General features: G+C 56.0%; 6 protein-coding genes across 6 annotated transcripts; 4 read left to right on the top strand and 2 right to left on the bottom strand.

Moving 5' to 3' along the window:
- Positions 1–661: 661 nt before the first annotated feature.
- IWZ02DRAFT_491795 (uncharacterized protein) lies at positions 662–1346 on the top strand (the record flags this gene model as incomplete). Its single annotated transcript, XM_066769783.1, has 2 exons — positions 662–697; positions 990–1346. 2 exons carry the CDS (start codon positions 662–664, stop codon positions 1344–1346), a joined length of 393 nt encoding a protein of 130 aa, XP_066620996.1.
- Positions 1347–1747: 401 nt separating this feature from the next.
- Positions 1748–2670, top strand: IWZ02DRAFT_434367 (GATA transcription factor; the record flags this gene model as incomplete). Its single annotated transcript, XM_066766355.1, has 2 exons — positions 1748–1978; positions 2026–2670. 2 exons carry the CDS (start codon positions 1748–1750, stop codon positions 2668–2670), a joined length of 876 nt encoding a protein of 291 aa, XP_066620995.1.
- A 2214-nt stretch (positions 2671–4884) lies between these two features.
- IWZ02DRAFT_491793 (phosphoribosyltransferase-like protein) lies at positions 4885–6713 on the bottom strand (the record flags this gene model as incomplete). The annotated part of the gene is made up of 5 exons (XM_066769782.1): positions 4885–5511; positions 5559–6283; positions 6339–6412; positions 6464–6515; positions 6581–6713. The coding sequence occupies 5 exons, from the start codon at positions 6711–6713 to the stop codon at positions 4885–4887; spliced, it is 1611 nt and encodes a 536-aa protein (XP_066620994.1).
- Positions 6714–7025: 312 nt separating this feature from the next.
- IWZ02DRAFT_491792 (lipase/esterase) lies at positions 7026–8084 on the bottom strand (the record flags this gene model as incomplete). Its single annotated transcript, XM_066769781.1, has 2 exons — positions 7026–7652; positions 7701–8084. The coding sequence occupies 2 exons, from the start codon at positions 8082–8084 to the stop codon at positions 7026–7028; spliced, it is 1011 nt and encodes a 336-aa protein (XP_066620993.1).
- Positions 8085–9410: 1326 nt separating this feature from the next.
- On the top strand, positions 9411–12425 carry IWZ02DRAFT_455425 (putative heat shock protein Hsp88). Its single transcript, XM_066767787.1, has 5 exons — positions 9411–9725; positions 9785–9816; positions 9879–11319; positions 11470–11766; positions 11816–12425. The coding sequence occupies exons 1-5, from the start codon at positions 9651–9653 to the stop codon at positions 12119–12121; spliced, it is 2151 nt and encodes a 716-aa protein (XP_066620992.1). The 5' UTR covers positions 9411–9650; the 3' UTR covers positions 12122–12425.
- Positions 12426–16395: 3970 nt separating this feature from the next.
- On the top strand, positions 16396–19402 carry IWZ02DRAFT_491790 (chitin synthase-domain-containing protein; the record flags this gene model as incomplete). The annotated part of the gene is made up of 3 exons (XM_066769780.1): positions 16396–16479; positions 16533–16699; positions 16750–19402. 3 exons carry the CDS (start codon positions 16396–16398, stop codon positions 19400–19402), a joined length of 2904 nt encoding a protein of 967 aa, XP_066620991.1.
- Positions 19403–20075: the final 673 nt, after the last annotated feature.

The raw sequence follows: 20075 nt of genomic DNA, 5'->3' as shown, positions 1-20075 counted from the left end.
CGTCGCCAAGGCGTTGAGGCCGAGGCGAGAACGGCCACTTGGTCGTGTGGCGGTGCGCAGCCAATCAGCGCCGCAACTGTTGGGAGTTGGCGCCACAGCAGACCCCTTTTCTCGCTCCCCACCCGTCAGGTCAGACGTCGCTCGCGGCGGCCATCATGACCGTGGGTGGCAGGGCAGGTCCATGCTGATGGAAAATCCTTTCGAGAGTCCAAGATTCTTGTCGGGATCCACGAATGCTGAACACCTAGGAATTGACTTGAATTGAGTACGCGTCTTTCGGAAGCACAATGGTTGCATGTTTGATGTACAAAACCCGGCACCGTGGCCATGTATCTAATCTCAGATAGCATGCCTCTCCCAATGTCTATCAGATAGGTATCCAGTGTTGGCTGACTTGGAGCGTCGAGTGGTCAGGGGTCGGAGCATGCTGTGGGATATCTTATCAGCATCCCTGCCACGGGCGGGCCGTGGAGCGTGGATCGGTCCACTGGATCCATCAACACCACCATCTTTGCGTGTACTGTGCAATTCTCGAGGCTGAGACAGGCCTGATTTCCACCGCATGGCCAAATTTCCGCGCAGTTCGGGGTGGCAGCGTGTCAGCGGCGGAAAGAGGCGTCAACGAACACGGCTGCAATGCTGACAACCGTCGTGACACGCGATGGCAACCGTGTTTAATGAAACGGTGGCCCTGACAGTACGAAGAAGCAAGAAAGCCACGGATATTCCAGCCAGCGGCAGATCGCCCCGGCGCAGAGTCCATGCCCAGTGCCTGTCGATCGTGAAATTGTGCAACGAGCAACTAACTGTACGAGTAAAATTAGAATGTTGGCGCCGCGATGTGCTTCTTTCATCGCATCCCTGGCTTCACTCGACGCCCAGGGGCCCCTTATTCGCTGCCCGTTTGACTTTTATCGTCTCGTGCCGTTCGTTGCTCCCGTTGCTGTCGTTGATTCAACACACCCACCTACCTCGAAAACATTGAGAAGCGCGTCGCGTTTCTCGCCAACACCGTCACCACGGCTTCGACGCTCGCCATCTCGTTGCTCAACCGGCCTGCGGCCATTGACAACTTTGAACACTCGCATGAGCTGCCGCCCTTCCACGCGCCGCCGTCGTCGCTCGACGAGCGGCCCTCGCTGCCGTCCATCGGCCTGACCATTTCCCGCGCGTCGTCGGCGTCGCCTCAGCCAGGCAGCTTGACTCCCATTGCGCAACGTCACCGCAGCCACAGCCCGGGCATACAGCTTCCCAGCTTGTCGGCCCTGGCGTCGATTGCATCCACGGCCACGTCGTCGCCATACCCAGAGAGCAGGTCAGTCCAGTCACTATCATGGGTGCCATGATAAGGCTCGGCCGCGGCCGGGGCTTGGGTCAATTGGACTAATAAAGCGTTGTGGTCGCAGGCCTCCGAATGGACATGTTGGACCGCACACCATAAATTACGCGACGAGCGCGCCGGCAGCGTCGGCAGGACAGAGTCCGGTAAGTACCAGTGTTTTTATTGTTATTGTTGTTGTTGTTGTTGTTTGGGTCGCGGTGGTGTGATGAAGAAGGGAACAAGGGAACCTGGGGGGGTGTCGCCGTGAGGGTGCAGGTGGTCGAAACGTGGGGGCCGAGACGAGCGAGAGAGCGAAATCTCTTAGCGACCTGACCGAGCGACCCTCCGAGTCTCTTATCTCTCCTATCGACAACACCTCCCCAGCCAGCTCTGTCGAACTTATCCAACTTCTCCACCTCCTTCACCATGTCGGCCTCGCTCGCTCTGACTCCAGACAACCAGCAGATTCCCAAGTGTTGCAACTGCGCAACCAGCACCACTCCTCTCTGGCGCCGCGATGAGGTCGGCTCCGTCCTCTGCAATGCCTGCGGCTTGTTCCTCAAGCTGCACGGCCGTCCGCGCCCGATAAGCCTCAAGACGGACGTGATCAAGAGCAGGAATCGCGTGAAGACGTCGGGTCAAGGTACCAAGAAAAAGGTGAGCTCCACGATGAGCTGTGTCGCTACACTGCTAACTCGTCACAGGCTGCGACCGACAGCAATGGCGTCGACGCTCGCGCAGCAGCCACGCCGCCCACCGACGCGCTCAATCACCGTCGCGCTGCGCCCAGGGTACCTCCAGGACAGTCGGAGCGCTCCACCTCGCCATTGTCGCGCACCGGCACTCCAGGGCTCGGTCACCATCCCTCCAACATTGCGCCTCAGCATGTCTTTGACGGTGTCACGCTCAATGGGCACGAGTTTCACTCTGCATCGCTGCCCTCGTTCATGCCTCCACGCCAGCCTTCGCCCTCTGCGTCCTCCATAAACGGCTCCCACGGTGTCGAGCCGCCCATGTCTTACGACGGTCACACCACGCTGCGCACGCGCGTTAGCGAACTGGAGGTTATCAACGACCTGTTCCGCGGCCGGGTCGCCGAGCTCGAGCAGAGCGAACAGCGCGCCCGACAAGACGAATCTATGGCCCGCGAAAACGAGAAGCAGATGCGGGAGCAGCTTGACGAAGCGCACGCGCGCGAGATCGAGCTCAAGCGCCGGATCGAGGAGCTCGAGAACAAGCTGGGCGAGTACGAGAGCGAGGGCCCACGACAAAAGAAGATGCGTCTGTCGGACATTGTCGACGAGAGCGCCGCCTCGACGCCCGTGTCGACCGCTTCGCAGTCCAACTGAGCCACGACGACTGGCTGAACAAAGTCTTCTTTTGTATTCTTTGCTGAGCGATACCAGATGACGGCTCGACCGTCATTGCTTGCACGTTTTCTTCTCTATCACCACTGCTTCTCCAGCGTTCTTCGCGCTTGGTACTGGGGCATGCATCCGGATGGGACAACGAGTGCATTGACTTGGCTCGACACAGGAGCACCACGAGCACCCTCAGGTACAGCGGCATCCCATTTCAGGAACACTTTACAAAAGCTCTTTTTTTCCTCTCGGTCATCGGTTTTCGTGCCATTGCCGGCGCGCACGGGGGACAGCTTGATCTTTGTCGCCTTTCCCCTTTTTCTTATTGAGTCACGAAACACGAGCGAGCCTGCCTGTCGGTCCTCAGTTCGACATGGATCTTCTGCAGCAACAGACAACAGCAAAACAAAGTCGCCCACCCTACCTACCACTGCGAATCCTCTTCTCGTCTTCTCACTGCTGACTGCGACACTTTCCCCTCTGCTTTGGAAAAAGGGAACTAATTGCGAAACGGTGCAAGAAATCTCCACGGACGGAGAGAGTCGGGATGGATAGCGCATCTGCTTCGCGCATTTGCTCGTGCGCAAAATTCGACATCGACATGCCAGTCTACGCAATGCAATGGGGTCACGCTGACCAATCACATTGAATGCTCTTCCCTTTTCCAGCTTCTCTCCGTGTCGACTACCAATGCGCTACTCATACTGCTGTCGTAACCACCGCACCCCATCGCCAGCTCCAAGTCTCTTATCGGCCACTCGTGTCATGTCTTTATCAACCGACGGCCGCTTATCAGTGCGTGCCATGTGGGGGCTAGCCCTGTATTAGCGGCCCGTCAGGTTATCTACGCGGCGTGTGATTGGCTTCTCGCAGACCATGATTTGAACTATCCATGCATTTAGGTGCGGTGCGAGGCTTAGTGATGAAAGTCATCGCACGCGCAAGTATGGTTTTCTGCGAATAAATGCTCCTTGTTGCTGTCCTTAATGACGCTTGAATGCCCCTGGACTTGAATTCTCCTGAAAAATCATGTTTTCGCGCGAATGAGCACTCCCAGTCTGCGCTCCACTACTCACCTAACATCTATCACGTGTGCCACGACTTTTATCACCAAGCCTCAGCGGGTGAAGAAAGAAATAAAATAACCTCCAAGAAAGCAGTCCTCCGCCGTCATACCTGCGCCTAGAAAACAGCAGTCGTCTACTATCGCAACCGCGCTTGGCGAGCTGTTGTCCCTACTGACCCTTATTTCTTTCTTCACCCACTGTGGTATGGTAACTGACCACGGACTTGAAGTTGTGAAGATGCCATTATAATTCTGCGCTGCTGGAGTTGTTATGCAAAGCGAAGAGAAAGAAGAAGAGGAAAAGTAAGAGAAACGAGACTGGTAGAAGGTGAACATGACAACACATCATCCCAACTACATGCACACATAAACCCAGACATCCATCTAACCACTTCACACATGTCCAGGAGGTTCTCTTGCGCCGGACCCATCTGCACCGCCGAGAGACGACACGGACACGACGCCTTCTATTCCCAGCGCACACCTCGCCCAAGGGCAAGATGTGCGTGTGTTTGCTCTGCCAACGCTCCGTTAGGGACGCCGCGTCGGATGTCGCGTCGTCCCTGCAGACTCGAAACAGTCTGCATCGCTGGGTTGTGTATGTGTATGTGTATGTTCCAAGGGGTCGAGGTATAGTCACGTTGAAGAGAATAGCTTGATACCACGGCCCAGAGGAGCAGGCCATGCCAAGGAAAGAAGGCAATGAGAAAGTTTTGAGAAAGTTTGCAGACTTACAGACCATCGCAGTCTCTTTGGTGATGTGATCTCATGTCATACCTTTCCATCATTCCGTCCGTTCATTTGTTTGCCATTGCATCTCGTGTCTCCCTCCATCGTGCAAGAAATGGATGCGAAGATGCAATTCATGAAGCAAAATCAGCAAGTGAAAACGCCCGCAGCGCCAACGCTAATGACAAGCAAGCCCAGCCAGCCCGCCCAGCATACCTGTCCCAATCGCCAGCCCATGGCGTGTTTTCCGGTTTCCGAGTCTCTTTGAGCCAGAGGGGTAGTAGTTGTTTCCGTTGGTAGTATTGTCCCTCGAACCATCAACGCCGAAAGAGATGTGGAGGACCAACTCTGAGAAGCTGTGGTCGTCCAATGCAGTAAGAAAAATGTGTCATTCGTCTCTTCGTTTTCTACCAGTTGTGCATAAACAACTGGCTCATACTCTCGCCGTGGTGGTTGCGGCGGATGGCCTCGGCGAGCAAGCTCTCGACCGGGATGATAGTCAGCTTGCTGCATCTGGCGCGCTTCTCCTCGGGAATGGGGAACGAGTTGGTGACGACGATGCGTTCGATGCACTCGCACTCTTCCATCTCCTCGAGGCAGCCACCGCCGAAAAGGGCGTGGGTAGCCATGCAGTAGACCTTGGTTGCACCACCGCGCTTGACGGCCGTCTCGGCAGCAGCAATCCAAGAGCCAGACTTGTCAATCATGTCGTCGACAATGCAGACGGGGCGTTCGCGCACATTACCGACAAGGGTAACAGTGGTCTCGAGTTCTGGGTTCTTGAGGTCGTCTTCTTCGGCGTCCGAAGTGTCACCAGCATCGTGGGAGCCTCCCATGGGCTGTGAAAGCTCGGGCTCCTCGCACGAAGTCGTCGAGATCATGGAGCCCAGCATGTGCTCCGGAGGTTCGTCGTCATCGGAGCTGCCGCGTTGAGTCCTATTCTTGAATGAAACCGCAGACATGGCAGGCGAGGGAAAGTCTTCGTCCACAATGTGTCCGTGAACGAGACGGCCGTGGATGACGTCGCGGGCGCGCTGCGAGTGTCAATGGCACGCTTGCAAAACCAAGACGATTTGCTTACCTCGTCAATGTATTCGTCACTCGTGTCCTCCATGGCGGGCGGAGCCGTGGCGGTCCTCAGCATGTGGGACCTGGGAGATCCTGGCAAGTCGGCCTCGACAATGGATTCTGCGCGCGACGACTTAACCAGAGGGCTCGAAGGAACCGCATTGACCGCATTGCCGTTGGCGATTCGATTGGCCTGCGCGTTCGAAATGGCTCTAGGGCGTTCCTTGAGCTCTTCGTCTTCTTGGTCATCGGGCTTGGCCGCAGGTTGCCTGGAGGGGGCAACATTGACTTGAGCATCCAGATCCTCCTCAATCAGGCCGTGGGTCTCATATGTGCCGTCCATACCCAGTCTCTCGAATATGGCGCTACCTTGCATGCTCAAGCCTCCCTCGGATACGCCGGGGCGTCTCCTGTCGGTCGTGACAATGCCAAAGCTCAGCTTCAGGGCGTCGGCCAAGCTCGTCACACGCTTTGTACCGCCGGCGTTCTTGGATACAATGACACAATCCCTCCAGCTGGGGACATTGTTGCGGATCCAGCGGGCGAGGAGCGGTTCGGCGACGAGGTTGTCAACAGGACACTTGAAGAAGCCCTGCATCTGCGAAGCATGGAGGTCGATTGTGATGACGTGGGTGACGCCGGCCACGTGTAGGAGGTTGGCAATCATGCGAGCGGTAATGGCACCGCGGTGGGACTTCTTCTTGCTCTGGCGCGAATATGGAAAGTAGGGCATGACAGCTGTGGAAAGGTCAGCTGCCTTGGGCCGACCAAAGCGTCGCGTGCTCCAAATTACCGGTGATGGATTTGGCAGAGCCGCCTTTGCAGGCCGAAATCATGATGAGGAGCTCCATGACATTGTCGTTGATCCTGGTGGCCGTCAGCGGAGCTGCCAGGCAGGACAGGAAAAAGTCGACTCACTTGCTGCTACCGCTCTGAACGATGAAGACATCCTGGTCACGAACGGACGTCTCTTGTAACAATCAGCTCAAGGTCAGGCAGCAGCAAGCAGGAGGAATGGCGACCGAGGGTACTGACGTATCTGCACGCTGGTCTCTCCGTTGCTGAACTTGCGCAGCTCCGTCTTGCCAGGACGCTGGCCCAACCGGTCGCAGATGCCTTCGACCAGGCTCGGATGGGACGAGCCCGCGAAGATTCGCGTCTGGCGCATGGTGTGCAGCTGTCGGCGGGGTGGTGGGTAGAGGACAAGAGGAGCGAGGTGCAGCAGTGAGAGGTGTCGAAGAGGGACGAGAGAAGAGCGGTCGTTGTGGTTCAGGTTTTTGCGGGGTGGTTTTTGGCGAAGCTGCCGCCGGGGTATCACCGTGACCAACCGCTGCCCGATCAACAACCGCAACGTCATTTGTCAAGCGACCAACTGCCTGGACGGGACATGACATCTGTGTCGACAATTATGCTACTGTACTGTACTCTATCATACCGAACTCAAGGTGAACGTTGAATAAATCAGTCCGCTCCCCACGACCTAAATGTAGTTTCCATACGCCAGCCGCTTGATCTCCTCGCCAACATCCCTCACAGCCTGCACGGCCTCTTCGCTCCACGCCGTCATTTGCAGCCAGCCATGCGTCAAGTTCTCATAATGGTACCAGCGCACCCGCACGCCCGCTTGGTCCAGCTTACTCGCATACTCGACGCCAACATCCCGCAGAGGATCAAATCCACTCGTGTAGACTGCCACCGGCGGCTGGTCCTGCAGGTACTCCGGGCTCTGCATGCCAGGGCTGATGTACTTGTAGCTTGCCGCCAGCCCGCGAGGAAGGTAGTGGTCTGCAAAGCTGAAGATTCCGTTGCATTCGAGGTAAAAGCCCGAATTGTTCTCCACCGCAGCAGGGGTATCAAAAGGCGGCCGAGTTTCCGGATACAGCAAGAACTGAGCTGCCAGGTTCTTTTGTCCGTGATCGCGGCGCCCAAGCGTGATGGCTGCAGTCATGTTTCCTCCCGCAGAATCACCGCCCCCACAAACGCGGTCCGGGTGGACGCCGCGAATGCGACCAAAGTCGCCCATAAGGGCGTCGATGACGGTCGAGTACTCGTCGATTTGAGTGGGGAACTTGAATTCCGGGGCGAGGCGGTAGTCGACGGCGTAAATCTACCAAGACATGAGTCGCGAGGTCTGCATGTGTGCTTTTCAGCTTACCTGTGCCCCTGAGCACTCGGCCAACAGCCTCAGTCCATTCTCGAACTCGTCGACGCTGCCAATGCTATAGCCCCCTCCGTGGAAATATATCAGCGCGGCTGATTCGCCCTTTTTGCGCCGGTCTTCCCCGCTCTTGGGGTACAGCACGCGTATTGGGATGGTGCCATAAGGACCGCGTATTGCCGTGAATTCGACTTCGTGGATTGAATGGACCTTTTCCTTGGGGATGGCGTGAATGCCAAAAACTTCGAGGTGCCGACGGCGCTCTGCATGAAAGTCTTCTTCGCCGCCCAAGTGCAGCTTGGGGAAGAGTCTGAGAAAGGTGGAGATGGAAGGCGCGAGAGTGGTGCGGTTGGCAGTCGTGGGGATCCTGGGCTCAGGCATGGTGTGGTTTGAATGATGGTGAGATGCGGCTGGAAGCTCTCTCTTCAGGTGCCCGTGACTGTGCTACCACTGCTTACCTATCATAGTAGCAAGGGGTGAAGTACGTCATTCCAGCGCGTTTGACGAGTAGACGACGGGCTTGAACGCGTTTGTAAAAATACGAGATGACTGCAGGCGGCACTTGGCTTGGAAGGTGACTTGATTTATTGTGGATATAGTATGCTGTTTGAATCTTGCAAGTCGATCTGTGGTGTTGAAATCTACATGTGACGAGACAGACTTTTTTGATTGGGACACCAACTCGAGTAGACAGGAGGAACGGGTGCAGACTGCAGTCCCATCGCCGAGCCCTGATGCCCTTTACCATACGCCGGGGTTGGATGCTCAAGGATGACAGTCTCGCACGGCGTACTTGAAGGTGGGGCGACCTACCCGAGCATGCATGCCACGAACCATTGGCAAATGGGCAAGCGAGCTGATGACCCGTGGCGCTCGGGGTTCATTGCAACGAGGCACACATGGCGTTCAGCTGAAGACGCTCTTTTTGCTCGACGGCGTTCCCATGTGTCCGTTTCTAATTCGCCGACAGCCGGATAAATCGTCAGTTGTAGGTAACATTTTTTGAGTGCACACAGAGAGCGAGACCAGAGTCGATGACTTTTCTTGCTTTTGTTGAAGAAATTTGATCGACGACATGCTTCACACGTGCAAAAGGGTGGTGGACCTTCGGATCTGGCTGGTGTGCTTCGTGGCCGCTAGCAGTGACCAGTTTCAAGCTAGTGCTCGACGGTTTGTACAAATGCGGCACAACGAAAAGACTCGGGGGGTAGCCAAGCGAATAAGGGTGGAATTTGCTTCGATCACGTTGGCTGTCGAGATGGTCGATCCTTCATAATGAATGTGCAGTGATGGCATCTTGGGACGAGGTTGAAATTTGGCATAGGCAAGCAGGCATGTCCGCGGCCGGGGCGCCAAGAAACGGGGGTAGCCACGCAGTGAGAAGAAGAGGTTGGGCGCAGCCAAGGTGTGGCGATGGGTGTCCGTAGGTCAGTCAAAAAGGCGACACATGTCAAGAAGATGTTTCCAGAAGAGCTTGTTGGAGGTTCGGCGGTCTCGACTCTGCGGTGGGGGTGCGGCATGACGGACGGTCGACGGGCGGGGAGAAGAGCAGTGGCGGCGGCAACGGGAGGGAAAGGGTCGAAGGCGACGGGAGCTTGGCCGTGGAGACATGGATTGAATGAATGTCGCCGGCGTAGAGAATGATGCTGGTGGTGGTGGTGGTGGTGGTGGTGGTGGAGCAGGTAGGTACCAGGCAGTCTGGTTGTAGTCGCCCATGACGTGAGGCCGGGTCGGGCCAACGTTGCCCCACGAAGCTTCCCGAACTGGGCAGAATTTCATCGAACACCAAACACTTTTCAGCCTCGCCTCTGCAATCCACTCGCGTCCTCTATCACGACCCGATCCAGGGTATTTACCGTCCAACCACTCTCTTCTCCCCCGCCAGACGCTCTCGAACCACCCTATACCCTACGACCCCACTCCCGCTCACGACAAACCGCATCAACCATGTCTGTTGTTGGTGTTGATCTGGGGACGCTCAACACGGTCATTGCTGTTGCGCGCAACCGTGGTGTTGACGTGGTACGTATGCTCCAGCTCCTCTGCTTCTCCCCATTTATGCTGACCTTCAATCGCCGTAGATTACCAATGAAGTCTCCAACCGCCAGACGCCGTAAGTTTTTTTCTTGCCTGCCCCGCCGTCGTGCCGAACCTCGACTGACTCTCGTCGCAAAGCACTCTCGTAGGCTTCGGTCCCAGGCAACGTTACATTGGCGAGGCCGCAAAGACTCAGGAAACCTCGAACCTCAAGAACACCGTCGGCTCCATCTCTCGCCTTGCTGGCCGCAGCCTGTCCGACCCCGACGTTCAGATTGAGCAAAACTATGTCTCCGCCCCACTGGTTGACGTCAACGGCCAAGTCGGCGCAGAGGTCTCGTACCTGGGCAAGAAGGAGCACTTCACCGCGACCCAGCTTGTGTCCATGTTCCTCCAGAAGATCAAGCACACTGCCTCGGCCGAGCTGAAGCAGCCCGTCTCGGATATTGTCGTCAGCTGCCCAGCATGGTATACCGACGTCCAGAGGAGAGCCCTCCTTGATGCCGCAGAAATTGCCGGCCTCAAGTGCCTCCGCCTCATGAACGACACAACTGCCACTGCTCTTGGCTACGGTATCACCAAGCTCGACCTCCCTGCTCCCGAGGAGAAGCCCAGGCGTGTCGTCTTTATCGACATTGGCCACAGCAACTACACTTGCTCCGTTGTCGAGTTCAAGAAGGGCGAGCTTGCCGTCAAGTCCACAGCCTACGACCGTCACTTTGGTGGCCGCAACTTTGACAAGGCTCTCGTCGACCACTTTGCAGCCGAGTTCAAGGACAAGTACAAGATTGACGTCAACGAGAACCCCAAGGCCCGCATGCGTCTCGTCTCTGCCTGCGAGAAGCTCAAGAAGGTCCTCTCTGCCAACGCCTCGGCACCCATCAACGTCGAGTCGATCATGAACGACATTGACGTCCGGGGCTTCTTGAAGCGCGAGGAGCTCGAGGAGCTTGTAAAGCCGCTCCTAGAGCGTGCCACCAAGCCTCTGGAGCAGGCTCTCGCTGAGGCCAAGCTCAAGCCCGAGGACATTGACTCGATAGAGCTCGTCGGTGGCTGCACCCGTGTCCCGGCCCTCAAGGCTGCCATCCAAAGCTTCTTTGGCAAGCAGCTGTCTTTCACCCAAAACGCCGACGAGGCCATCGCTCGTGGCTGCGCTTTCAGCTGCGCCATTCTCTCGCCGGTCTTCCGTGTCCGCGACTTTTCCGTCCACGACGTTGTCAACTACCCCATCGAATTCACCTGGGAAAAGTCCCCCGACATTCCCGACGAGGACACCAGCCTTACCGTTTTCAACCGTGGCAACACGATGCCTTCGACCAAGATTCTCACCTTTTACAGGAAACAGCCCTTTGACCTCGAGGCTCGCTACGCCAAGCCTGAGATGCTGCCTGGCAAGATGAACTCTTGGATCGGCCGCTTCTCCGTCAAGGGTGTCAAGGCCGACGCAAAGGATGACTTCATGGTCTGCAAGCTCAAGGCTCGCCTCAACCTCCACGGCGTTCTGAATGTCGAGACTGGATACTACGTCGAGGACGTTGAAGTCGAAGAGCCCATTCCCGAGGAGGGCAAGGACGAGAATGTAGGTAGCAAGTCTACTCTTACACAAAAAGAGTCAAGCGGCTCGACGCCCCCGTCCCATATTTTGTCGGAATCGGCAAAGATAGGACACCTTCATTCTACATCAGTTCATGACGACTCAGAAAAGACGGCTCCACTAACGGAAAAGCAGGCCATGGACGTCGACAACAAGGAGGTCAAGACGCGCAAGGTTAAGAAGCAGGTCAAGAAAGGCGACTTGCCCATTGCGGCTGGCACCGCATCCATGGACCAGGCTGCCAAGGAGGCTCTCGCCGAGAGGGAGGCCGCCATGGTCATGGAGGACAAGCTCGTCGCCGACACCGCTGACAAGAAGAACGAGCTCGAGAGCTTCATCTACGAGCTCCGTGACAAGATTGACGACGTTTACAGCGACTTTGCCAGCGACGATGAAAAGGCCAAGATCAAGGCCAAGCTCGAGGCCTCGGAAGTGAGTTTTCCCAAATCCTCAAATGAAATGTTATGCTGACCGGGCCCAGGACTGGCTCTACGAGGAGGGCGAGGACACGACCAAGGCCGTCTACGTTGCCAAGATTGAAGAGATCCGCTCAATCGCTGGCCCCGTCATCCAGCGCTACAAGGACAAGCTGCAGGAGGAGCTGAACGCGAAGATCGCGGCCGAGGAGGCGGCGGCGGCTGCCAAGAAGGCCGAGTTTGACGCCAAGCGCAAGGCCGAGGAGGAGGCCAGGCAGGCAAAGGAGGCTGCGGAGAAGAAGGCCAACGACCAGGAAATGTCGGACGCGGATGCGACCAAGCCGGACGACGTTGAGGAGCCGCAACAGTAGACGGCAGGAGAGAGGAAAAAGACTTGACATTTTAGAGCGAGCGAGGTGGGTTTGATGAGCCGATGATGATGATGGGTTTTTTCGACGTCGTCGGATTGATTGATTGAATGATTGATTCCCTTTCCTCCTTTTTTTCCACAACATCACCATCACATCCACCTCCTCCATGATCAACGCTATGAAGAAGAAGAAAGACTATCACTACCGTTTCTGGAACTTCGTCCTTTTTCTTTCAGCTGGCATGAATGACTTGACGCGCATGAGGGATGGATGCATTGATAAGGTTGTTTTTTTTTTTTTTTTTCTTTATCAAACTGTAGACGGACGGGGCTTTGGAGTTTTGTTGTTTCTTTCTTGAAAAATGCGAAAGACTTTTTGAACAACTCTCCTTCTGATCCTGACTCCCTTAGGGGCGAGACTGGAGACGTGGCGATGGGATAGACGGGCGTCAGGCACGAAGTGAAGTGGCGCGGCGCGTTTTGAGACAGCTGGAATTGGGAGTGGGAGAGGAAGAGGAATGAAAAGAAAAAAAAAAAAAAAAACGGTGGCAATAAAAATGAGTCCAATTCAGTCTGGCGGGGGACAACGCGGTGTAGGCAGATAATGTGCTTTTGACAGTATACGCGCATAGATCTCTTATCTTGTATCTCTTCATCTTTCTATTTAAACATCCTACGTCATCCTACCCGTGACATCGCTGCCACTGTCTGATTGACTTCGACACGATAGCCTTTCTCTCTGCAAGCCAACCATCATGACTACGGGCTACCTATGAAGGTGAGCACAAACATGTACCAACATTGTTGTCTGAGAAAAACACGCTCGATAAGGGTGGGGGGAGCTGAGCCAGGCTGCGCCACGTTGGCTAGATTGGCTGAGACAGGCGGCTTCTCTTTTCTCCTTGACTTGTCTGCTCTTTTTCTCCGCCTCTCGCGCCTGTTCTTTTGCTTTTTTCTTTTTTGTCCGCGCCACGTGCGGAGCAATACGTGGGTAGGCAGAAAAGGGCAGCGGGGCGGTACGGCACGGGACGGGACGGGACGGAGAATAGGAATAAAGATGTGTGCCGTCGGGAGCTGAATTAGAGGTTTGGTGGGCTCGATGTGTTGTCCATTGTTGATCGGCGGGTGTGGGATTGGGGAGGAAGATGTGCTTTTTGAGAGATGAAGGGGGACGAAAAAGGTGCGTGAGCTGTAGCGGCTGAGTGGGAAGTTCACGGTGATATCTTTCCTGGAGGCATTTATGCTAGGTATTGGGTTGTCGTTATTACACACATCTGTTGATTATTTATTAGGGGTTCTGATATAGATTTGTTTGTTTTTCTGACCACGGCATGGACGAAATATACATGTTCACTGCTTCCATGGAATTGATACTTTTTGCGGTGAAAGGGAAGAGCCCCCAGATTTGTAGCGTCGTAGAGCTCCTGTGTGCGTCCTCCGTCCGAGGCTTGGCGACAAGTCGTGGCATAAACAACAAAAGTTAGGTGAGCAGTGGACCGCAGACTGGGAGCATTCAAGTCACATTATACAAGAGTACTCAGGGGCATTCAAACGTTATGACAGAGAGCGACAAGGAGCATCCAAGGTCCAGTGTGTGTGCCACGTCTTTTGGCACCGAACCTTGGTCCAGAGTCTGCGGCGAGTCACGGGGAAAAAATGATATGCTGCACAAGAACTCCTGTCGCTCTGCAGTTTTTTTTTGCCAGCGTTATCCAGACAACATGACACTGCTCCAACGCGGGCATTTGCTGGAAGAGACGGACAGCGAGAGCTTGTGTTTCTAGAAAATGGCCGTCGTATGCAGATATACGATAAGCGTGGGCGACGACAGCACGTGGGGCTCGACAGCTGAAATACATACGCCCAGCCCGCGCCGCACTCGGAAATAGGTAAGGGGGCGAGACTCAGAGGGCGGAATCAAGGAGAGGAGATGAACGGGCGGCGGCGGCGGGGAAGGAGAGTGGAAGGCAAAAGGAGACAGCCGTCTGGCTACCAGCTCACCACTACCATGCCATTCTGCCTGCTGAGGTGTGTAGGGGGTACTTGACCAATCTCGCTTCATGACGCGACGCTCCAGTCTATGGGGAAGGCGTCGTGAGGTGTGGAGGAAGTGGAGGTGAGCGGTGGACTAGGAGGGACGAGGGGCGACAGGCGCGGAATTTGGGCCTGGCGTTTTGGTAATTTTCCGCAAGACGCTCTGGGACAGGAAAACGACAGGAGGACAATAGCGGAAAAAGGAAGAGAAGAGACAGCGGTGAGCGAGCAGCGGGTGGCGAATGTAAGTCGGAACGCTAGAGCGGAGGGGCTTCGCACGTGGCGTCGCGGGCAGCATCTCGCCGTATTAGAATATTAGCTAGCATCCACCTGGCGATTCTAGAAGATGGTCGTTTGGACCTCTGTCTCTTTCTTCTGGGCTGAAATTAAAAGAGGGTCTGCCCGTACCGTTGCTCGTGGCCACGGGTTGCTGTAGGAGATGAGGTTATTGAGTGGCCATGGTCCAGGCTGACAGAACGAGTGATGTGATGAGAGAGCCGAAAACGTGTTTGGTCTAGTTGCCGGGCGCTGATCGGTCTTTAGAGTGTGTTGCAGCTGTCAGAAGCACGCGCGAGGGTCAACGGCGTCGTCGATTGTCATTTTGCGTCAGGTCAAGCTGTAGCGGAGCGGGTCCTTTGCGAATCCTCAGGAACAGGCAAGCGGGCGGCGGCCAAGGGAGAATTTGACTGCTAAATCCTTGGGCGCTTGGCAGCGCTGCCACGGCGCTTCAGGCCCAAAGCGTCGACGGCGACAGGCCCTTTTGGGAATGTGAGGATGGACTGCATATGCGTGATGCTGGGCTCGGCAGTGTGGCCTTGACGGGGGGGGGGATCAAAATAGACGAGACAGGGTGCTCAGGGCTCAGGGCTCAGGGCTCGGGAGTCGGGAGTCGGGAGGAGAGAGGAGAGAGGGCCTGAAGGTGCGTGAAAGAATGAGAGCATGGACGAGGAGAATTGGAGGCTATTTTTGGTGTTGAGAGAGGGTGCAGAATCGGCTGTAGTGCGACCATGTGTCGTGGTTGAAACCGAGTCGACTCGAAGCGCGCGCCCTGACCGCCCAGTGTTCAGCATCACCACCACAACCACAACCACCACCACCACCATCGCACTCCACACTCCACACTCCACTTCTCCGGTCCAGTCGAGTCGAATCCTCCTCCAATGGCGTCAGCCCCAGAGTTCTTTGCGCCTCAACTGGCCCAGCCCAATCCCCGCGGGAGGCTTGTCCGGTCCCTGCCAACCCATGGCTCGCCCACTCTCAATCTACCTCCATTTCCTTTTCGTCAGCTCCATCTCTAGAGTCTCCATTTTCATCATGTCTGTCTTCCTGACAGAAAAAAGAGCGCAAGCAAGCAAAAAATACACATGTCGCTCCCCGTGTTTCGCTTGCAAATACCCTTGCTGCAACCACTCAGCGTCTGCATGTCCCCGGCCAAAGAGACGCCCCTGTCAGCATGGCCGACGCCATCGTGGAGCCGCCCAGATGGTGCCGCTGTAGTCGGCCAGACCACAACCCTCTGCAAATGGACAGGCTCCAAAGAGGCGCTCAATGCTGTATATCTGTAGACAAGCCCCGTTGCGGAACCGCTGCTGCTGCTCCCTTTGCCCGCCCTCGACGCTGCCGCTGTCCCTCCTTGTCAAGACGAGACTCTCCCTCTTTGAGTGTCGTCTTTCATTCTTTCTGTAGAGCAAACGGCCTGCTGCTGCTCTCCCATTCATTACTCCTCCGGCTCGCTTTACCGTCTACCATCTGTGCCGCCAACACCCACGCGCATATACGACCCAATACCTTCAAGCTCTTGCAGGTGGCGCGCCTTCGAGAACGCATCCATCCATCCTGATCTACCCTTTGCTGCCTTCTAGCTCCGTGTAACCGCCCTGAGGTGACCTTCGCTGTCGTGTCACCGTCGGTCTTGCCCTCGTCCACGTCGCCGCCGCACCTGACACCTAGATCACCGCCTCTCCCGGCCTGCTTACCTTCCACCTCTCTCTTTCGCCTCCCACGGCTAAATTAGGTAAGTGTGGCCCATCAGCTCGAGCCTCGCACCGCATGTCCTGACCTTGATGCAGCTCCAGCTACCAAGTTTAGACCTCCGTGCCCGCTTTAATACCTCGCCCATGCCCTGCTCGACAATTGCTTGATTTTTTGGATCCTGAATCGAGCTTTTACCTGAAATCTCAACCCTACCTACCTACCTACTCCGCCCTCCGCCCTCCTCCCTCCCGAATTCCCGCTCCGACCATGTGGGGTGACGTCGTAGGGCTGGTTGCCCGCAATGCGGACAATGGTCTACCCTCGATCAAGGACCCTTGGCCCGTCAAGGATGTGAGTTGGCCCGACACAGTCGCAGAAGGATACTGGAATTGACAATGTGCTAGATTGTCTACGTCTCCATCGTCGGTACCGTCATGTTGGCGGCTCTGCTCGAATGGCTCCTCTGGCTCGCGGCGTTTCTGTACTGCTTGATCAAGGTCTTCAAAAAGGCAGAGACTACGAGCATTAGGGTTCTGTCTGCCATTATGATGATTCTTTTCACTCTTCTGAGGTTTGTTTCTCAAATCGAAAACTGAAGGCAATGCGCTAATTCGGTCACAGAGCAATCTTCCTGCCCATCATGATCGTGACGCTGCCGTTGCCCTCTCGAATCGTCCAATACTTTCCTACATCCATGGTCAGCTTTCTGCAATGGTTCGCCTTTTGGTCCTTTGCCGGTCTCTTGACGATCCCGTGGCTCTTTTGTGTCTTCCAGCTCGTCACGCACTCGGTTGGCCGTACAAAGAGGATCAAGCACGTCTTGGACGAAAACTCGGCTCCCAAGATGGTCATCATTATGCCTTGCTACAAAGAAATCCCCGAAGTGTTGCTGCGCACCATTGACTCGATTGTCGACTGCGAATACCCTCCTTCGTGCATGCACGTCTTCCTCTCCTTTGACGGAGACCAAGAAGATGAACTGTACCTGAACACGATCGAAAAGCTTGGTGTGCCCTTGACGCTCGACTCGTACCCCAAGAGTATCGACGTCACGTACCGCAGCACACGCATCACTGTCTCGCGTTTCAAGCACGGCGGCAAGCGCCACACGCAAAAGAGGACCTTCCACCTGATCGACAGAATCTACACCGAGTATCTCAAGCGTAACGATAACCTGTTTGTGCTCTTCATCGACTCCGACTGTATTCTCGACCGCGTGTGCATCCAGAACTTCATGTACGAAATGGAACTGAAGCCGGGCAGCAAGCAAAACATGTTGGCCATGACTGGTGTCATTACGTCGACGACGGAAAAGAACAGTTTGATCACCCTTTTGCAAGACATGGAATACATTCACGGTCAGCTCTTTGAGCGCTCTGTCGAATCTGGCTGCGGTGCCGTCACCTGCTTGCCCGGTGCCCTGACTTGTCTCCGTTTCTCCGCCTTTAGGCGGATGGCCAAGTACTACTTTGCTGAAAAGGCCGAGCAGTGCGACGACCTCTTTGACTACGGCAAGTGTCATTTGGGCGAGGACCGCTGGCTGACTCACTTGTTCATGATTGGAGCCAAGGAGCGCTACCAGATTCAAATGAACACTGGTGCTTTCTGCAAGACCGAGGCCGTCCAGACATACCAGTCTCTCCTCAAGCAGCGTCGCCGCTGGTTCTTGGGTTTCATCACCAACGAAGCTTGTATGCTTACGGATATCCGTCTCTGGAAACGCTACACTCTCCTCTGCATTGTCCGCTTCATGCAAAACACCATCAGAACAACTGCCCTCCTCTTCTTCATCATGGTCTTGTCTCTCGTCACCACCGAAAAGGCCATCAAGGATCTCCCCGTTGGTTTCATCGGCGTGTCCCTTGGTCTCAACTGGCTTCTCATGCTCTACTTTGGCGCCAAGCTCGGCCGCTACAAGATTATGCTCTACCCTATCATGTTCATCGTCAACCCCTTCTTCAACTGGGTCTACATGGTCTACGGCATTTTCACTGCAGGTCAACGCACTTGGGGTGGTCCCCGTGCCGACGCCGGCGCCGCAGATGCTTCCACCACTCCGCAAGCTGCCATTGAAAAGGCCGAAGCTGAGGGCGACGACCTCAACGTTGTTCCCGAGACCTTCAAGGCCGCGGCGGATATCCAGCGCAAGAAGAGCCACAAGGCCGGCCACGTTCCCAACCTTCCGCTCATGCCCTCGGAGAACGTCGAAGGCCGCTTCGCCGCCGCACAACGTCTACCTGGCGGATGGTACCAACAGGGCAACGACAGTGGTCTCACTCTTCCTGACATTCGTCGCGACCCCAACGCTCCTCGTATCCCGCTCCACCCTCGTGCTTCGTTCGACTCAATGATGTCGTACGCTACCACTGGCCACCAGAGTATCTACATGCCTCGCCGTGTCGAGTCCGTCATGGGCGACGACGCCGTCGCCGCCTACTACCAAGCACAAGCCAACCAGCGTCCGGCCGGAGGAGCCTTTTACGAGACGGGCGGCTACGTGGCCGGCGCCGATGCCCCGTACGCGACAGAGGGCAAGCCGCGTTTCTTCGACAGCGTCGAGTCGCTGGCAGACAGCGAGTACAACTACTCGAGCTACAATCCGGTCGCCGACAAGTACAAGTCGCGGCCACCGCACTCGCGCGCCATTTCCAACCAGAGCATCAGCACCACGCACTCCATGTCGCCGGCGCAGACGGGCACGTCGCCGCTCGCCAACGCCATGCGTGAGCAAGACGGCATGGGCTACTCGGACGCACCGCAACAGCCGCGCGCCATCAGCAACCCTTACCTGACGAACCCGATCAACAGCTCGCACGCCTCATCGCAGCCGCGACCGGGCCACGCGCACCGCTACTCGTCGGGATCGACGGCGTCCAACACGTCGGCGCCCACGTCGCCTTCGCTGCCGCAGACCAGCCAACAAGCGCCGCCCATGTCGCGCCAGAACTCGAACCTCAGCGTACCGCAGCCGACGCACGCGCGCGACTCGTCGCGCAGCAGCGGCCGCTCGCCCCTCGCCCGCGCCAGCTTCGTCCGCACTGGCGAGGACCTCGACCTCGGCATCGAGCTGCAAAGCCAGAGCGGGCAGACGGACGCGCTGATGCGCGACCAGAGCCCGCACGTGCGGGATGGTGGCATTGAGCGCGGTGGCAGCGGTGGTGGAAGCGGCAGCGATGATAGCGAGGCTGGTCGCGGCCGGCCGAGGCATGCGCGGACGGAGAGCCATGACAGCGAGAAGAAGCGCAAGCGGCTGACAAAGAAGAGTATCAAATAGGGGAACTCTGTTTAAATCTGGGTCAGGGGAAAGAGGTTTGGTTTGAGCTGCACATGAACAAAGGACAGACAAATATTGGATGCATGCATAGGTGCGGTTGGCGTTGGTTTACATTTGGTTGCTGTTTGGCTTTGGCTTTTGCCCTGCTCCTCTGCTTGGCTTGGAGCTCTGCACCTTCTCTGTCTCTTGGGTCTGGGTCGCGTTTGGGCCGGTTTGGATTTGGGTTTGGGTTTGGTTTGTTGGTTGGTCGGTCGGTGGTACTTTGAAAGACTTCTTTTTGTTGCCTTGTTGTACGTGTTACTAAAGACACACTTACCTGCATACTCACTTACTACTTTCCTTTGCGCCTCCTTTTTTTCGACTTGTGCTCGGTCTCTTTTCTTTGGACATCAGAGCTGGAGGCGTGGGGCTCCGTTTCCCCATGTGCCCTTGAGAGCTGATGAGGTGAATTTTTGCGACCTAAGTTTCCGGTTCACCTCTGCTTGCAAATGAGGACTCGTTGCTGATATCAGTGATTTTGAATCCCAGCTCCTTGGAGCCTAGATGCAGCGATGGCAGCAGATGATGTTGTGTCATGTACACTGACGTTGCGCAGCAAGCGCTGCTTACAACTAGAACGCGCTCCGCCTGACCAGCCTTGCAACTTCAAGATGTTCTCCAATCCGTCTTTGCA

The sequence above is a fragment of the Phyllosticta citriasiana genome (assembly GCF_038021145.1).
Source record: "Phyllosticta citriasiana strain CBS 120426 chromosome Unknown IWZ02scaffold_9, whole genome shotgun sequence".
In the NCBI taxonomy this organism is placed as follows: Eukaryota; Fungi; Ascomycota; class Dothideomycetes; order Botryosphaeriales; family Phyllostictaceae; genus Phyllosticta; species Phyllosticta citriasiana.
Note: the sequence above shows the minus strand (reverse complement) of the source record. Positions and strands in the feature narration are given on the sequence as shown.